Here is an 18,267-nt window from a genome sequence, read left to right on the forward strand (position 1 = left end):
ACCTCTCCTCCCACCTACACCTCTCCACCCACCTACACCTCTCCTTCCACCTACACCTCTCCTTTCATCTACACCTCTCCTTTCACCTACACCTCTCCTCCCACCTACACCTCTCCTTTCACCTACACCTCTCCTCCCACCTACACCTCTCCTTCCACCAACATCTCTCCTCCCACCTACACCTGTCCTTCCACCAACATCTCTCCTCCCACCTACACCTCTCCTCCCACCTACACCTCTCCTCCCACCTACACCTCTCCTGCCACCTACACCTCTCCTCCCACCTACACCTCTCCTCCCACCTACACCTCTCCTTCCACCTCCACCTCCCACCTCCTGTCCTTCAACCTACACCTCTCCTTTCACCTACACCTCTCCTTCCACCTACACCTCTCCTCCCACCTACACCTCTCCTCCCACCTACACCTCTCCTCCCACCTACACCTCTCCTCCCACCTACACCTCTCCTTCCACCTACACCTCTCCTCCCACCTACACCTCTCCTCCCACCTACACCTCTCCTCCCACCTACACCTCTCCTCCCACCTACACCTCTCCTCCCACCTACACCTCTCCTCCCACCTACACCTCTCCTCCCACCTACACCTCTCCTCCCACCTACACCTCTCCGCCCACCTACACCTCTCCTCCCACCTACACACCGGTCGCCTCCAGGATAAGTCTCGCTACGTCAACATTTCATCATATATCTGGAGAAAGCGAGAGTGCAACGGGATGGAAAGCAATATCAAGACTCAATACTTCTTTTTTCTTAAATTCAGTTTCTTTTATCTTTATTTTGAGTATTACTGTAATGATAATAATAATTTTTAGTATTATTATTATCTATCACGAGAATGGTATATAAAACTGACCCACTGGGTAGCTGCAAATATCACTGCTTGCAAGACTCTTGCCCCAGTTTGAGTACACCAGCGTGACCTGGTCATGGACCGGGCAGCGGGGGCATTGACCCTCCCCCCGGAACAATTAACCTGTTTATTTTAGGCAGTATTTAACCACTATAAATCTAAAACAATCACACAACAGTAAAACGTATCTTTTTTTCTTCCAATTTTCAAAATATAAATAATGGGAATTCCGATATATATATATATATATATATATATATATATATATATATATATATATATATATATATATATATATATATATATATATATATATATATATATATATATATATATATATATTATATGTATATATATATTATATGTTATATATATATATATATTATATGTAGTGGGAGAGGAAGGCATCTACAGAGACGAAGCCCTGGCTTCTTCTCTGTAGATGCCTTCCTCTCCCACTACATTGTAAAATGCTCCAAACTTCAGAACACCCGTGACTTAACCTGAATCCTCTTTTTCTTCTTCTTCTTCTTCTTCTTCTTCTTCTTCTTCTTCTTCTTCTTCTTCTTCTTCTTCTTCTTCTTTTTCTTCTTCCTCTTCCCCTTTCCTCTCTCCTTTTCTCCTCTGGGTTGTCTTTCTCTCTCCTGTCTCGTGTTTCTGTTCCTTCTTCATTTATTTTATTTCACCACTTCCCCTTTCACGCACCTCGGTGGGCTTGCTCTCCCTCTGTGGGTTTCTAGCTCTCTTGCAGTGCTCCCCTTCCTTTGTATTTGACTGGCTCGTCTTCCTTATTTCCCACTTCTACCACTACCACTACTACTACCACCTCTTCTTCTTCTACTACAACTACTGATGAAATTAGACACATGTGCGGCGTCTGGTTGTCTTTGTTGTGGACGTTTCGCCATCCAGTGGCTGGCTGGATGGTGAAACGTCTACGGTGGGGATGCCCGGGTGTTGTGCATGTGTCATTTCATCCTGTCGGTATTACATACATTTCTTGTACTACTACTACTACTACTACCACTACTACCTCCACCTCTTCCTGCCTATATATAGCCGTCCTGCTCCACCTCTGTTAGTGTGACTTTGTCAATGGTCCAAGTCGGACCGAAACGTCGTCGTAAGCTTCTCTCTTTTATGTGCGGGTTATTTGTGTATCGTTCCAGTCACGGTATTGTGCCTTTTTTGTTATTTATTCTTGAATAGTGGTGAACCAGTGACAGGCAGCCATAATGACCCTTGCGTAGCTGATAGACTTTAAACCAAATTCATATACCGACCAACCAACCATTTCCTAAGCTCGTCGTCGCATCACCAGTGACAAACGAGATTTGAACGTTGTGTGTAATATCTGGGCCAGCTGGCTGTCAGGGAGCCAAGAGACACTGTTTTTTCGCCTCCAATAAGAATATCAAGATAAAGCGATTTTTGTTTTCCATATAAGACTCAAGTAATTGTCACAGCCTGTCTTTGTAACAGCTTATCTTTGTAACAGCCTACCGTTTTCATAGCCTGCCGTTGTCACAGTTTGTCGTTGTCACAGACTGCCGTTGTCACAGACTGCCGTTGTCACAGACTGCCGTTGTCATCACTATCACCACCAGATACACCAGCTGTGTCAACACTACCAGCGCCCGCTCACAATAACATGAGAGAGAGGCTATAAATGTTGGGAAGCGGTGATAAATCAGTGATATCAGAGAAGACGGGAAGCGGTGATAAAGTAGTGATATCAGAGCTTTGTCACTGCCAGCCCGCTGCTCATCTGATACACCAAACTTAAATTGTCTTTTATATATATTCTGAACACCCGCAGTGTGCTGTTGCTCTATTCTGTATGAATTATATGGATGGATTTCTTACACAAGTTAATGAAAATCGTTATCCTAAGCCTGTATTGGTTTTTGGTATTTCTCTAATTTTGGTCAAACAGGTTTCGTCCGACCGCAGGCAGTAACCGCCTGGTTGATCAGGCAAACACCAGACAAGCCTGGTCATGGGCCGGGCTGCGAGAGTAGAAAAGCTCTCGAAACCCTTCAAAGGTATATCAAAGGTACCACCTCTCCTACTGGCTCCATAATTAAAGTTTTCGCCATCATATTGGTGTGTTATATTAAAGAAGCTTGTTGTGTAGGCGCAACGTCTTTCCCTGATAACATTGTGTATACATAGTGTTATAGTGTATACTACAGTGGTCCCTAGTATATTGATGATAAAGGCTAAAGTGTCATTTGAAAACAGGTGAATTTGTAAATGAAGTGATAAGCATATAGAGGCAGGTGCCAGAAGTCGCCAGAAACTTACCACAGGTCAGCTGTTTTTAATAATCTTCCTGGCCTGCTAGTGCACTCGCATATAATCTAGTGATACCAGTGAATAGCAGAATACATTGTTGTAGTAGCAACTAACCAGTATTATAATGGTACTTAGTGGAGTGGAGTGACTTTCATTAGTTTCTTTTTCTTGAAATACCAGACGTTACTGTGAATTTCATATAACCTGTAGTTACCAGCGGTCGCAATATACACAACCAGAAGCAATTATTACTATAGAAAAAGCGTCCCTCCTCCAAAATTTCCACCAGTCAACTATAGTGATAATATAGCATTTATTGTGGTGGAGGCCAAAAAGAAAAACTAGAAAAGCTAGATACAGCGATTGATAAACAAGGGTTGAGGCTCGACCGTTCGTCACTGTAGGAGTTGCCAGCAGTCACCGGTTTCTTCAACACGCAAGTTATACTTTTGTATCAATCAAATAACATATTACTCGGGTAGAATTTTCCAGTAGATCCTTCATGTGTTAGCCCAAATCACCGACCAGTATGTTTTAAATAAGTGACCCACTGATCAGATCAGACTGGCTCCGAACCCTCGACTGGACCGAACCCTCGACTGGTCGAACCCTTGGCCGGTTTCAAACGGATTCGTTGGACAATAAAGCAGACTGTAAACGGATGGGGTTGTAGGCGCCCTTATAAACACAAACAATAAATATAAAACAAACTCCAGGAGCGTACTCCGGTAAGCTGTCCTGATATAAAAGTACAGTTAGAAATAGAAATACAGATAGCTAGAGCTTTACTTAAAGAGGTTATTAATAGAGTCTTCAAGAGATTGCTAGTAGAATTACAGTAAATCAACCATTCAAATCGTTATGAAGCTGTGTGTAGTCTGCAATAAATCAAACAAATGGGCTTCCACATGGATAAATTGTCATTTTTGTGGAAATTGGTGTCACGCCCCTTGTGCAGATATCCAAGAACTAGCTACAAGCAGTATTAAAACAGGGAAGTGTTTTTGGGTATGCCCAAAGGAGATAAATCTGTGGACTAAAATCACAAGGGTATTAAAAGAGGATAACATCAAAGCTGCTTTCATAGACAACCTGGAAGCTTTCTACAACAGATGGGAACATAAAAAGTCTGGGCTGAATGGTACTGCCCTTGATACTGGCCATGTAGTCAGAAACTGTAAGGCTGGAGGTGATGTCCTGGTAGTCAGTAAATGTGGGGCTGATAGTGCTGTCCTGGGAGACAGTAATGGTGAAGCTGGAGGTGCTGTCCTGGGAGACAGTAATGGTGAAGCTAGAGGTGCTGTCCTGGGAGACAGTAATGGTGAAGCTGGAGGTGCTGTCCTGGGAGACAGAAATGGTGAAGCTGGAGGTGCTGTCCTGGGAGACAGTAATGGTGAAGCTGGAGGTGCTGTCCTGGGAGACAGTAATGGTGAAGCTGGAGATTTTGTCCAGGTAGTCGGGAATTATACGCAGGAAGGAATGCATATAAATGACCTCATAGGGGACAGGAGCCGTAGTGGGGAAACAAGTGTAGTCAAACATAAGATAAAACCAATATTGCAAACAAGAAATACAACAGGAAATAGCAAACAAGAGGACTCCACTAGCAATAGTGAGGATATATTACCAAAAACAACTGGTGGGAGCTCCATTGTTGGTGCTAGGGAAGATAGGAATAAGACAGGTAAACATGCACCAACAGGGAATACAGTCACAGAAACCCAAGGCAAACGGAAACCAAGCCTGTGCACATACTATGCACTTGGTATCTGCAGACATGGGAAATCTGGAAAAACAGATGGGACGTGCAACTATGACCACCCTAGAAAATGCCGTGCCCATATGACAACAGGAAAATACAAACTCCCTTCCTGTAAGCTTTTTCACCCTGAAATGTGTACCTCTTCAGTACAGGAAAGACTGTGCTATAACTTAAATTGCCAGGCACACCATCTAAAGGGGACAAAAAGATACAAAACATCCAGGCCATGGGAAAACCTGGGTAGCCACAGCCACTCAAGAGGGAGAGGTTTTTTAGTGCCAGGAAGGAAAAAAAACTGGCAGGAAATGGCAGAAATTGTACACCAAATCCAGTCATTCCTGGAGTGGAACCACAGTCGATGGCCTCCACTCCAAACCAACAGATACAGATACTAATGCTGGAAAAAAAATCCCCCCCCCAGTACCAACAATACCACCAGTCCGATGACATTCTTCTTTGCAAATATACAGGGTCTAAAGCCAGCAACAAACAACAAAATACCTTTCATCCGTGGACTGCTTGCAGAGGCAAAGGCAATGTTCGCGGCTTTCACTGAGACCCACATAAAGGATCACTTAGACAACGAAATATGGATCCCAGGTTACAACCTATACAGATGTGACAGAGTGAACAGGCAAAAGGGGGGGGGGGGTTGGCCTGTACATTGCAGAGTCACTTGTTTGCACAGAACTGCTTAATGCCTCAAATGATGTAGTGGAAGTTTTAGCAGTAAAGGTCGAGAAGCAAAACCTAGTCATTGTGGTAGTCTACAAGCCTCCGGATGCAACATCCCAGCAATTCCAGGAACAGCTGTTAAAAATTGACCACTGTCTGGAAAATCTTCCAGCTCCTGCACCCAACATCTTGCTCCTGGGGGATTTCAACTTAAGGCACCTAAAATGGAGGAATATAGCAAATAATATTGTTGTAGTAATAACACCAGGAGGCAGCTCTGATGAAAACTCACACTCACACGAGCTTTTAAATCTCTGCACAAAATTCAATTTAAACCAGCAAATAATAGAGCCTACTAGAATGGAGAATACACTAGACCTCATCTTCACTAACAATGATGATCTGATAAGAAATGTCACCATATCAAAAACAATATACTCAGATCACAACATAATTGAGGTTCAGACATGTATGCGCAGAGCCCCAGACCGACAAAATGAGATTAGTCACGAGGGAGCATTCACCAAATTCAACTTCAATAACAAAAACATAAAGTGGGACCAAGTAAACCAAGTCCTAACCGATATAAGCTGGGAAGATATACTAAGCAACACAGACCCCAACTTATGCCTAGAACAGATTAACTTGGTGGCACTCGATGTATGCACAAGACTTATTCCTCTAAGAAAAAGGAGGAGTAGATGTAAAATAGAAAGAGACAGGCGCTCTCTTTACAGGCGACGGAAAAGAATAACAGAGCGGCTAAAAGAGGTCAATCTATCTGAAATGCGTAGGGAGACACTGGTCAGAGAAATAGTAAACATCGAACTTAAGCTAAAGGAATCTTATAGGAGTCAGGAATCGCGGGAAGAACTAAAAGCCATAAATGAAATCGAAAGAAACCCAAAGTATTTCTTCTCCTATGCCAAATCAAAGTCGAGAACAACGTCCAGTATTGGGCCATTACTTAAACAAGATGGGTCCTACACAGATGACAGCAAGGAAATGAGTGAGCTACTCAAGTCCCAATATGACTCAGCTTTTAGCAAGCCACTAACCAGACTGAGAGTCGAAGATCAAAATGAATTTTTTATGAGAGAGCCACAGAATTTGGTTAACACAAGCCTATCTGATGTTATCCTGACGCCAAATGACTTCGAACAGGCGATAAATGACATGCCCATGCACTCTGCCCCAGGGCCAGACTCATGGAACTCCGTGTTCATCAAGAACTGCAAGAAGCCCCTATCACGAGCCTTTACCATCCTATGGAGAGGGAGCATGGACACGGGGGTCATCCCACAGTTACTAAAAACAACAGACATAGCCCCACTCCACAAAGGGGGCAGTAAAGCAACAGCAAAGAACTACAGACCGATAGCACTAACATCCCATATCATAAAAATCTTTGAAAGAGTCCTAAGAAGCAAGATCACCACCCATCTAGAAACCCATCAGTTACACAACCCAGGGCAACATGGGTTTAGAACAGGTCGCTCCTGTCTGTCTCAACTATTGGATCACTACGACAAGGTTCTAGATGCACTAGAAGATAAAAAGAATGCAGATGTAATATATACAGACTTTGCAAAAGCCTTCGACAAGTGTGACCATGGCGTAATAGTGCACAAAATGCGTGCTAAAGGAATAACAGGAAAAGTCGGTCGATGGATCTATAATTTCCTCACTAACAGAACACAGAGAGTAGTAGTCAACAGAGTAAAGTCCGAGGCAGCTATGGTGAAAAGCTCTGTTCCACAAGGCACAGTACTCGCTCCCATCTTGTTCCTCATCCTCATATCCGACATAGACAAGGATGTCAGCCACAGCACCGTGTCTTCCTTTGCAGATGACACCCGAATCTGCATGACAGTGTCTTCCATTGCAGACACTGCAAGGCTCCAGGCAGACATCAACCAAATCTTTCAGTGGGCTGCAGAAAACAATATGAAGTTCAACGATGAGAAATTTCAATTACTCAGATATGGTAAACACGAGGAAATTAAATCTTCATCAGAGTACAAAACAAATTCTGGCCACAAAATAGAGCGAAACACCAACGTCAAAGACCTGGGAGTGATCATGTCGGAGGATCTCACCTTCAAGGACCATAACATTGTATCGATCGCATCTGCTAGAAAAATGACAGGATGGATAATGAGAACCTTCAAAACGAGGGATGCCAAGCCCATGATGACACTCTTCAGGTCACTTGTTCTATCTAGGCTGGAATATTGCTGCACACTAACAGCACCTTTCAAGGCAAGTGAAATTGCTGACCTAGAAAATGTACAGAGAACCTTCACGGCGCGCATAACGGAGATAAAACACCTCAATTACTGGGAGCGCTTGAGGTTCCTGAACCTGTATTCCCTGGAACGCAGGCGGGAGAGATACATGATTATATACACCTGGAAAATCCTAGAGGGACTAGTACCGAACTTGCACACGAAAATCACTCACTACGAAAGCAAAAGACTTGGCAGACGATGCAACATCCCCCCAATGAAAAGCAGGGGTGTCACTAGCACGTTAAGAGACCATACAATAAGTGTCAGGGGCCCGAGACTGTTCAACTGCCTCCCAGCATACATAAGGGGGATTACCAACAGACCCCTGGCAGTCTTCAAGCTGGCACTGGACAAGCACCTAAAGTCGGTTCCTGATCAGCCGGGCTGTGGCTCGTACGTTGGTTTGCGTGCAGCCAGCAGTAACAGCCTGGTTGATCAGGCTCTGATCCACCAGGAGGCCTGGTCACAGACCGGGCCGCGGGGGCGTTGACCCCCGGAACTCTCTCCAGGTAAACTCCAGGTAATAGATGTCCAGGTGTTGTACATGTTTCTTATACATCAACTTGTCCAGGTGTTGTACATGTTTCTTATACATCAACTTGTCCAGGTGTTGTACATGTGTCTTATACATCAGCTTGTCCAGGTGTTGTACATGTGTCTTATACATCAACTTGTCGGTATAGTGATAAAGAAAGAGGAGCAAACGAGCCTAGAGTCCACAGACGACAAATACTGCGGGAAATGTGAACGTCTGTGCCCCACTCACGTCCCGAGTGTAATAGTCTGTGATAAAAATATGTACTAGACTAAGCTGGAAATCCCCAGGGCATGAATTTTGAGATCTTTCCTGATGGAGTGAAGGGGAATTTTTCCCGCTGGTGTTTCTGCAGTGTTGGGGCAGGAGTTGTGTAAGGTGTGAGGATGAGGTTAGTGGCTGGGCAGTGGCGATCATGGCATTTTTGGAGACTTAGGCGAGATTATGCGAAGTTGTGACCATATTTTTTCCCTCCTGCGTCAACATCACAACCTTCTCCTCCCTTACGTCAACAGTACACCCCCCTTTCCCTTGGTGCATAACCTTTGCCGAAATAAAACGCATTCTGTCTCTGAAACACAAAACATCTTCCTTGATTGTTCTGAGCATTACCACACCCCACAAAAATAATTTCAGTTTACTTTAGAGATTATCCCACTGAAAGTCTATCCTCAAATAGGATGTTTTACCTTAATTAAAGAAAAAATATATAAGGAACAGTGCTGTGTCGCCCCTAGCCACCAGTTGGCACCCTAGAGTGTCGCTTATACTACCAGTTATGCCCAGAACTAACACTGGGTATGGGGAAGGAGGTCGTAGTGATGTGTGGTAGTGAAGAAGTAATGTTTGCGCATAAATAACTCATTACGACTGTAACTAAATATAAACATGTAAATAGCTCATTACCACTGTAACTTGTTCAGCTTTCAAAATAGAGGATACATAATGGTTCCAGGGACCCATTATGTACCTCTGTAATCTTTCTACTACCGCCCGTAGGATGGGTATGAGGGTGCATAATAAAGATATTAAACTATACTGGTGAGGACTAGGATGAGGTGGGTAGTAGTTCTGGAAAAATACCCTGACACTGCCCACTGTAAATAACGCAAAAACACTTAAAACATTTTTTTACAAGCATACCTTGCTAAAATATAATGTTTTTGTAATTTTTTGTGACCTAATTCATGTTTGCTAAATAACTCATTACGAGTGTAACCAGACATAAACATTTAAATAGTTCATTACCACTGTAACTTATTTAGCTGTCAGAGCTCTGCTGTCCAGTCCCTGGACCCATTATGTGCCTCTGTAATGTTGAGGTCCAGTCCCTGGACCCATTATGTGCCTCTGTAATGTTGAGGTACAGTCCCTGGACCCATTATGTGCCTCTGTAATGTTGAGGTACAGTCCCTGGACCCATTATGTGCCTCTGTAATGTTGAGGTACAGTCCCTGGACCCATTATGTGCTTCTGTAATGTTGAGGTCCAGTCCCTCGACCCATTATGTGCCTCTGTAATGTTGACGTCCAGTCCGTGGACCCATTATGTGCCTCTGTAATGTTGAGGTACAGTCCCTGGACCCATTATGTGCCTCTGTAATATTGAGGTACAGTCCCTGGACCCATTATGTGCCTCTGTAATGTTGAGGTCCAGTCCGTGGACCCATTATGTGTCTCTGTAATGTTGAGGTACAGTCCGTGGACCCATTATGTGCCTCTGTAATGCTGAGGTACAGTCCGTGGACCCATTATGTGCCTCTGTAATGTTGAGGTACAGTCCGTGGACCCATTATGTGCCTCTGTAATGTTGAGGTCCAGTCCATGAACCCATTATGTGCCTCTGTAATGTTGAGGTACAGTCCGTGGACCCATTATGTGCCTCTGTAATGCTGAGGTACAGTCCGTGGACCCATTATGTGCCTCTGTAATGTTGAGGTACAGTCCGTGGACCCATTATGTGCCTCTGTAATGTTGAGGTACAGTCCGTGGACCCATTATGTGCCTCTGTAATGTTGAGGTCCAGTCCATGAACCCATTATGTGCCTCTGTAATGTTGAGGTACAGTCCGTGGACCCATTATGTGCCTCTGTAATGCTGAGGTACAGTCCGTGGACCCATTATGTGCCTCTGTAATGTTGAGGTACAGTCCGTGGACCCATTATGTGCCTCTGTAATGTTGAGGTCCAGTCCGTAGACCCATTATGTGCCTCTGTAATGTTGAGGTACAGTCCCTGGACCCATTATGTGCCTCTGTAATGTTGAGGTCCAGTCCGTGGACCCATTATGTGCCTCTGTAATGTTGAGGTACAGTCCCTGGACCCATTATGTGCCTCTGTAATGTTGAGGTACAGTCCCTGGACCCATTATGTGCCTCTGTAATGTTGAGGTCCAGTCCCTGGACCCATTATGTGCCTCTGTAATGTTGAGGTACAGTTCCTGGACTCATTAAGTGCCTCTGATCTCTGTAATAGTAATGGCCAAATGAAAAAGTTTATTTTAATCTGCCGTTGCATTTTCATTCGACAATATGTTCACGAGGGGAGCGGGACGTCTGGGAATATTACCAGGTATACAAAACGAAGTTATGGAAACGATGAAAAAAAAAAAAGATCAGCAGAAATGAGCCATAGATGGAACCAAGCAGCTCGAAGCTGCTTGGTTCCATATCGAAGCTACTTGGTTTCATCTCGAAGCTACTTGGTTCCATCTCGAAGCTACTTGGTTCCATCTCGAAGCTACTTGGTTCCATCTCGAAGCTGCAACACAACTGACTTCAAATATTTGTTAAGTTATACCTTGAATTAAGGAAAGATCCTGGACTTCACTTTACGAACAGACAAAACAAATGTGATAATAATTATAAACAAGATAGATTATAGTGGAAAAATGAACATGTTATTAGAAGACGGAGGAACTTACGTGCCTCTTAAAATTTGTGGTAGGAAAAGCATTCTTGACGTACTCAAGCTAAGATAACTGAAGCAATTTCTGAAACCTAATAGACAGCTTTTCTAGCTCTTAGAGAGGCAGAACCTCAGGCAGGTGGTTGTGAGGCAGAACCTAAGTCAGGTGGCTGCAAGGCAGAACGTAAACCCGGTGGTTGTGAGGCAGAATCTAAGCCAGGTGGCTGCAAGGCAGAACGTAAGCTAGGTGGTTGCGAGGCAGAACCTAAGCCAGGTGGCTACGAGGCAGAACACAAGCCAGGTGGATGCGAGGCAGAACCTAAGCCAGGTGGCTGCAAGGCAGAACCTAAGCCAGGTGGTTGCGAGAGAGAGCCTAAGCCAAGTGGCTGCGAGGCAGAACCTAAGCCAGATGGTTATGAGATAGAACCTAAATCAGGTATTTGTGAGGCAGAACCTATGCCAGGTGGCTGTGAGGCAGAACCTAAGCCAGTGTTATGGCCTCCACCCACTAAACTAGATTAATTTTGAGGCTTAAGGGAGGAAAAAAAAAAGTGCAACGACAGAAGCTCAGTTTTCTCAAGTTTTTCTTTTCGTTAGCAAGATAACTTTCAGCTTCCCGAGGCTTTAGTGCTACTTAGCGGTCCAGGCAGCTGCTCACTCTCCACGAAGCTTTCCAGAGAGTCTTACACTCTCTTCCAGTGCCTCCTAGAGCTTCCAGACTTCTAGATATCTTCAGAGCCTTCCAAAGAGCCTTTTAGTACCTTCTAGAATTTACAAAGTCTTCCAGAGAGCTAACAGAGCCTTACAGCACTTTCCTAAACTTACAGAGCCTTCCACTATTTCTAGGAACTTACAGAACCTTCCAGTATTTCTAGGAACTTACAGAGCTTTCCAGTACCTTCCAGAGAGCCTTACAGAGTCTTCCATTATATTCCAGGACTTACAGAGTCTTCCACAGAGCATTAGAGCCTCTTTGTACCTTCCAAAACTTGGGGATCCCTTCAGAGAGCCTTACAGGGCCTTCGATTACATTTCAAAATTTACAGAGTTTTTCAGAGAACCTTATAGAGCCATCCAGAAAGCCTTACGGAGCTTTCCAGTACCTTTGAAAACTTACAAAGCTTTCTAGAGAACCTTACAGAGCCTTGCAGTACCTTCCAGAACTTGAGTCTTCCAGATAACCTTACAGAGCGATTCAGTACCTTCCAGTGCTACAGAGCCGTCCAGAGCCATATAGTCTTTCAAAATTTACACAGTCTTCCGGTATCTTCCAGAATCTATTGATTCTTCTATAGATCCTTACGGAACCTTCCAGAGTTCCTTGCTCAGACTTTCACATCCTTCCAGATAGTCTTCCAAAGTATCTTCCAGAGTCCCTGAAAGCCTGCCCGAGAATCTTCCTGAGAGCTTTATACAGCCTTACAGAAAGCCTTATAGAACCTTCCAGAGGCTTTCGTAGAACATTAAGAACCTTCCGGAGAATCTCTGTCTAGAGCCATCCTAAAAACCTTCTAAACTCAACAGTCTTCCATAGAGTCTGTTACAATTTCCAGTATTCTAGAGAGTCATCCAGAGAGCCTTTCAGAGACCCGCTAGCTGGAGATTCGTCTGTAAAAACTTGCATTTGTGGCCACAGTGGTGCCTATGCTAACCTTCCTATGGTGTAGAAATATACCTAGTTGGACGAATCTTATTGTGGCTAGCTGGTCCAGTGCTAACGCGACGGTCTGGAGTTTTGAGACTCTCTGATCGCGGGTTCTATCCCCGCCCGTGGTATGGTTTGTTTGCAATCGTGCCATAACGATTTCGTGAGTCATATTTACAAACGACCTAAAATGCCTTTACTGTCTGCTGATGAAGACACATTATGTTTAATGCTTTACTCTTTAAAATTATAACTTGTGTTGTGGAAGGAAAAATTACCAGTCAACTGAAGGAGTGAGGCAAGAAGGCAAGGAGTGAAGAAGGCAAGGAGTGAAGAAGGCAAGAAGTGAAAGAGATAGGGAACTAAGAGTTCAGAAGCTGGGGGAAGCATAGAGGGGGATGGAAGAGAGGGATTGAGGAAGATGAGGATGTAGGAAGCAAGGAAGGTATTTGCAGTTAGCTGGATACTACAAACTGTACGGAAAGAAGATTCCCTGCAGGCAGGTGTATGTGGATAAAATGAGTACACCCTATACTCACTCGGCAGAGAAGTGTCTCATGGCAACTATATCTATGGAAGGTGGAGACCCAGACATCCACGTCCTGATGAACCCTGTACAGTGTATATTTTGCTGCTTATTTGTAAGACCCAGACATCCACGTCCTGCTGAACCCTGTACAGTGTAGATCTTGCTGCTTATCCATAGGACACATCGGGACTACTGCTCTAACTTTATACACTACTTGGCCCATAAAATTGATTGAAGTTAAAAGTTTGCTGTGGAATGTTACAGCAACCTTAACCTCAGCATTTCTCATTTCATTACCCGAGATCAACATGACCCGGGCACTAGCAAAACTCCACCAGAGGACACCGCTGGTAGCTCAAGGCGCTGAAGAACCACAGGGATATTAGGAAGTACTTTCATAGTCTTAAAAAAAAGTTATAGAAACAAACGGTGTACAGTATCAAAAGTAGATATGATCACACCCTGGAAACCTGTAATGGGCAAACACTGTCTAAAGGACAGGATCAGTGAATCGACCCCTGCAAGCACAATTAGGTAGTACACCTAAGGAAGAACCTTGTGCCTGGGTAGCAGATGGGATACTCACTCCAGAATTATTTATCTATGCCACTAGCTGCAACATGGCATACAGTGTCAGGGCCAGAAGCATACCCTCCAACACTGTACTTTATACATTTAATCGAAAAAAACGTAACAATTAATTTTGTTTAAGGTACATGAACAAGCACACACATGCACGCGCTCACACACACACACACACACACACACACACACACACACACACACACACACACACACACACACACACACACACACACACACACACACACACACACATGCACGCGCTCACACACACACACACACACACACACACACACACACACACACACACACACACACACACACACACACACACACACACAGTTTTAAGAAGAGGTATGACAAAACTCAGGAAGCAGAGAGGGAGAGGACCTAGTAGTGATCAGTGAAGAGGCGGGGCCAGGAGCCGAGTCTCGACCTCTGCAACCACAATTAGGTGAGTACACACACACACACACACACACACACACACACACACACACATCGGATGAGGATCAGACAGGATTACAAAGGGACCTGGACAGGCTGCAAGCCTGATCAAGCAACTGGCTCCTGGAATTTAACCCCACTAAATGCAAAGTCATGAAGATCGGGGAAGGGCAAAGAAGATCGCAGACAGAGTATAGGTTAGGTGGCCAACGACTGCAAACCTCACTCAAAGAAAAGGATCTTGGGGTGAGTATAATACCTAACATATCCCTGATGTGCACATCAACCAGATAACTGCCGCAGCATGTGGGCGCCTGGCAAACCTAAGAATAGCGTTCAGATACCCCAGTAAGAAATCGTTCAAGACTATGTACACGTCAGGCCCATATTGGAGTATGCAGCACCAGCTTGGAACCCACACCTGGTCAAGCACGTCAGGAAATTAGAGAAAGTGCAAAAGTTTGCATCAAGACTAGCCCTGGAGATAGAGGGAATGCCCTACGAAGAAAGGTTAAGGGAAATAGGCCTGACGTCACTGGAGGACAGGAGAGTTAGGGGAGACATGATAACGACATATAAAATACTGCGAGGAATTGACAAGGTGGACAAAGACAGGATGTTCCAGAGATAGGACACAGCAACAAGGGGTCACAATTAGAAGTTGAAGACTCAGGTGGGTCAAAGGGAAGTTAGGAAGTATTTCTTCAATCATAGAGTTGTCAGGAAGTGGAATAGTCTGGAAAGTGACGTAGTGGAGGTGGAACCATACATAACTTTGAGACGAGGACTGATAAAGCTCATGGCGCAGGGAGAGAGAGAGGACCTAGTAGCGATCAGTAAAGAGGCGGGGTCAGGAGCTATGAATCGACCCCTGCAGCCACAAATAGGTGAGTACTCACACAGCGAACCTAAGATTAGCATTCCGGTATCTCAGTAAGGAGTTGTTCCGGACTCTGTACACCGTGAACGTCAGGCCCATATTGGATTATGTAGCTCCAGTTTGGTACCCACAACTTGCCAAGCACGTCAGGAAACTAGAGAAAGTGCAAAGGTTTGCAACGAGGCTAGTCCCGGAGCTGAGGGGCATGTTCTACGAGGAGAGGTTCAAGGAACTCGACCTGACGACATTGGAAGACAGGAGGGACAGGGAAGACATGATAACGACATATAAAGTACTGAGAGGAATCGACAAGGTGGACAGAGACAGGGTGCTCCAGAGATGGGACATAGCAACATCCTTGTGACTCAGATGAGTCACAAGGATGTTAGGAAGCATTTCTTCAGTCATAGAGTTGTCAGGAAGTGGAATAGTTTGGAAAGTGAGGTGGTGGAGGCAGGTACCATATATAACTTTGAGAAGAGGTATGATAAAGCTCATGGAGCAGGGAGAGAGGAGCTATGACTTGACCCCTGCAACCACAATTAGGTGAGTACACAAACACACACACACACACACACACACACACACACACACACACACACACACACACACACACACACACACACACACACACACACACACACACACACACACACACACACACACACACACACACACACAAACACACACACACACAAACGCACGCATACACATACACGCACACATACCATGGTAACAATACAGTCTATCCTGGTCATAACAGTATCTCTAACATGCTGCTCCACTGGCAACAGTTAATTGGACTTACTAAGCTTGGAAAGTGTATACTCAAAGTGGAACGTGTACACGGCATAGACAGTGTATACTCAGCGTGGGAAATGTATGCACACTGTGTACACAACGTGGGAAGCGTGTACACAGGTCTCTCTCAAGGAGTACAACATAGCTTCTCTGTGTACCTGAGGGGACACAGACAGAGAAGCTGACAGAGAAGCAGGCAGGCGAACAGACAGGGAGAAAAGCAACCCATCTGATAGGCAGATCGGCAAACGACTTGGTATGTGATTAGTCCTCCAAACTTTGAAACATGGCATAAACAAACAAAAGTCAGTCAAGAAAAAATACATACACCATAAAATACCTAGACGAACGTAACGGAGAACCCAACACCCTCCTGAAACCACCCTAACGACGGTGCACCAAGAACGCCTCAGGAAATATAAACTTGAGCTTGAGCCATTACGCAAGACCTCGATGGTACGAAAATTTCACCCATTTTTAAGAATATTTTCTTTCCATCGTCCAGTGTCTAATAGTCCGAAACTACTGCCCCATCTACCATCTCCTGGGCCAGGTTTCCTTCATCTACCACTGCTGCAGGGTCCGAATAACGTACTGCTGACAATGAAGACATATAATACAGAAGAAAGTTTTGTTGGGCAACGTTCCGTCCTGTTATAACTTGATCAAGCTCTGAAAGAGTCAGACGTTGTCCCAGTAAACAGTTGTTGTGCCACGAGTGTCTTTCTTCAACGCACCTGCTGCAGCTAACATATGACAGCCAATGAACCGTGCCCCGTGGTCTGGTGGCATAAACTCTCACTTCAAACGGTGAGTTTCCGGGTTCGATTCCCGGCGAAGGTGGAAACATTGGACGTGTTTCCATCAGTATTCACCCATCAGTAAAATGGGTACCTAGGTGTTAGTCGACTGGTGTGGGTCGCATCCTGGGACAAAACTGACCTAATTTGCCCGAAATGCTCAGCATAACAAGCGGCTTTCTATATAGTAGTATGTCATTGATGTCAGCTAGGTCTGTATTCCTTGTACATGTACTTGTAGAAATAAAGATATTATTATTATTATTATTATTATTATTATTATTATTATTATTATTATTATTATTATTATTATTATTATTATGCAAAGCAACAAATGAAATCCCTGCTACACGAGAAAGCACTAAGAGGATTTTTGACACAACAATACGGAACTGAATAAATCTGTACCAGCTGTTCCGATGCATTATCTCTGAACATATCAAAAATGCATTCGAATCTGTTGCAGAATATTCACATTCCTTACCCTATACACAACAACAGGACTATGCACCATTCTTCCACCAACCCAAGAACACCTTATATTACCTCTGCTGACTCAAGCGAAGTTCACACTTAACAAGCTAGGTCCATCAGCAGAACATTGGTAAATACACTGTGGGTAGGCTCACGCAGTGTCCCGAAAACCCATCTTTCTCATGTGCCTTTATTAAACATTCCTGGACGACAACACTCCTGAAAACTTTTCTGAGATTGATATTTATATCTCGTGAGTGGAACGTGATAGGAAAGATGTTGGATTATTATTATTATTATTATTATTATTATTATTATTATTATTATTATTATTATTATTATTATTATTATTATTATTATTATTATTATTATTATTATTATTATTATTATTATTATTATTATTATTATTATTATTATTATTATTATTGTTATTACTATTATTATTATTATTATTATTATTATTATTATTAGGTAGGTGGTGGTGGCGAGGTGGTGGTGGTGGTGGTGGTGGTGGTGGTGGTGGTGCAGGCGGTGGTGGTGGTGGTAGTAGTGGAGGTAGGTGGTAGGTGGACGGAGGTGGTAGGTGGTGGTGGTGGTGGTGGTGGCAATGGAGTGGTGGAGGTGGTGGTGGTAGGTGGTAGTGGTGGCAGGTAGTAGTGGTGTGGAGGCAGGTGGTAGTGGTGGAGGAGGAGGTGGTGGTGGAGGAGGAGGTGCCAGGAGGTGGTGGTGGCAGGTGGCTGGTGGCAGCGGCAGGCAGGCCTGGTGGAGGAG

The 18,267-nt window shown here is 44.2% G+C and overlaps 1 protein-coding gene across 2 annotated transcripts in view; it reads right to left on the bottom strand.

Moving 5' to 3' along the window:
* Nucleotides 1-18,267, bottom strand: part of LOC128696812 (phospholipase A2) — a 93,702-nt gene that overhangs the window by 68,571 nt on the left and 6,864 nt on the right. Inside the window, exon 1 of one of the 2 annotated variants that reach the window (XM_070096053.1) lies at nt 2,376-2,512. The exons of the other annotated variant lie outside the window; for it this stretch is intronic. Coding sequence (XP_069952154.1) covers nt 2,376-2,384 — 9 coding nt within the window. The 5' untranslated portion in view covers nt 2,385-2,512. Of the gene's footprint in view, nt 1-2,375; nt 2,513-18,267 lie in introns of those variants that run through there. 2 annotated transcript variants of the gene reach the window in all.

The sequence above is a fragment of the Cherax quadricarinatus genome, chromosome 52, assembly GCF_038502225.1.
Source record: "Cherax quadricarinatus isolate ZL_2023a chromosome 52, ASM3850222v1, whole genome shotgun sequence".
In the NCBI taxonomy this organism is placed as follows: domain Eukaryota; kingdom Metazoa; phylum Arthropoda; class Malacostraca; order Decapoda; family Parastacidae; genus Cherax; species Cherax quadricarinatus.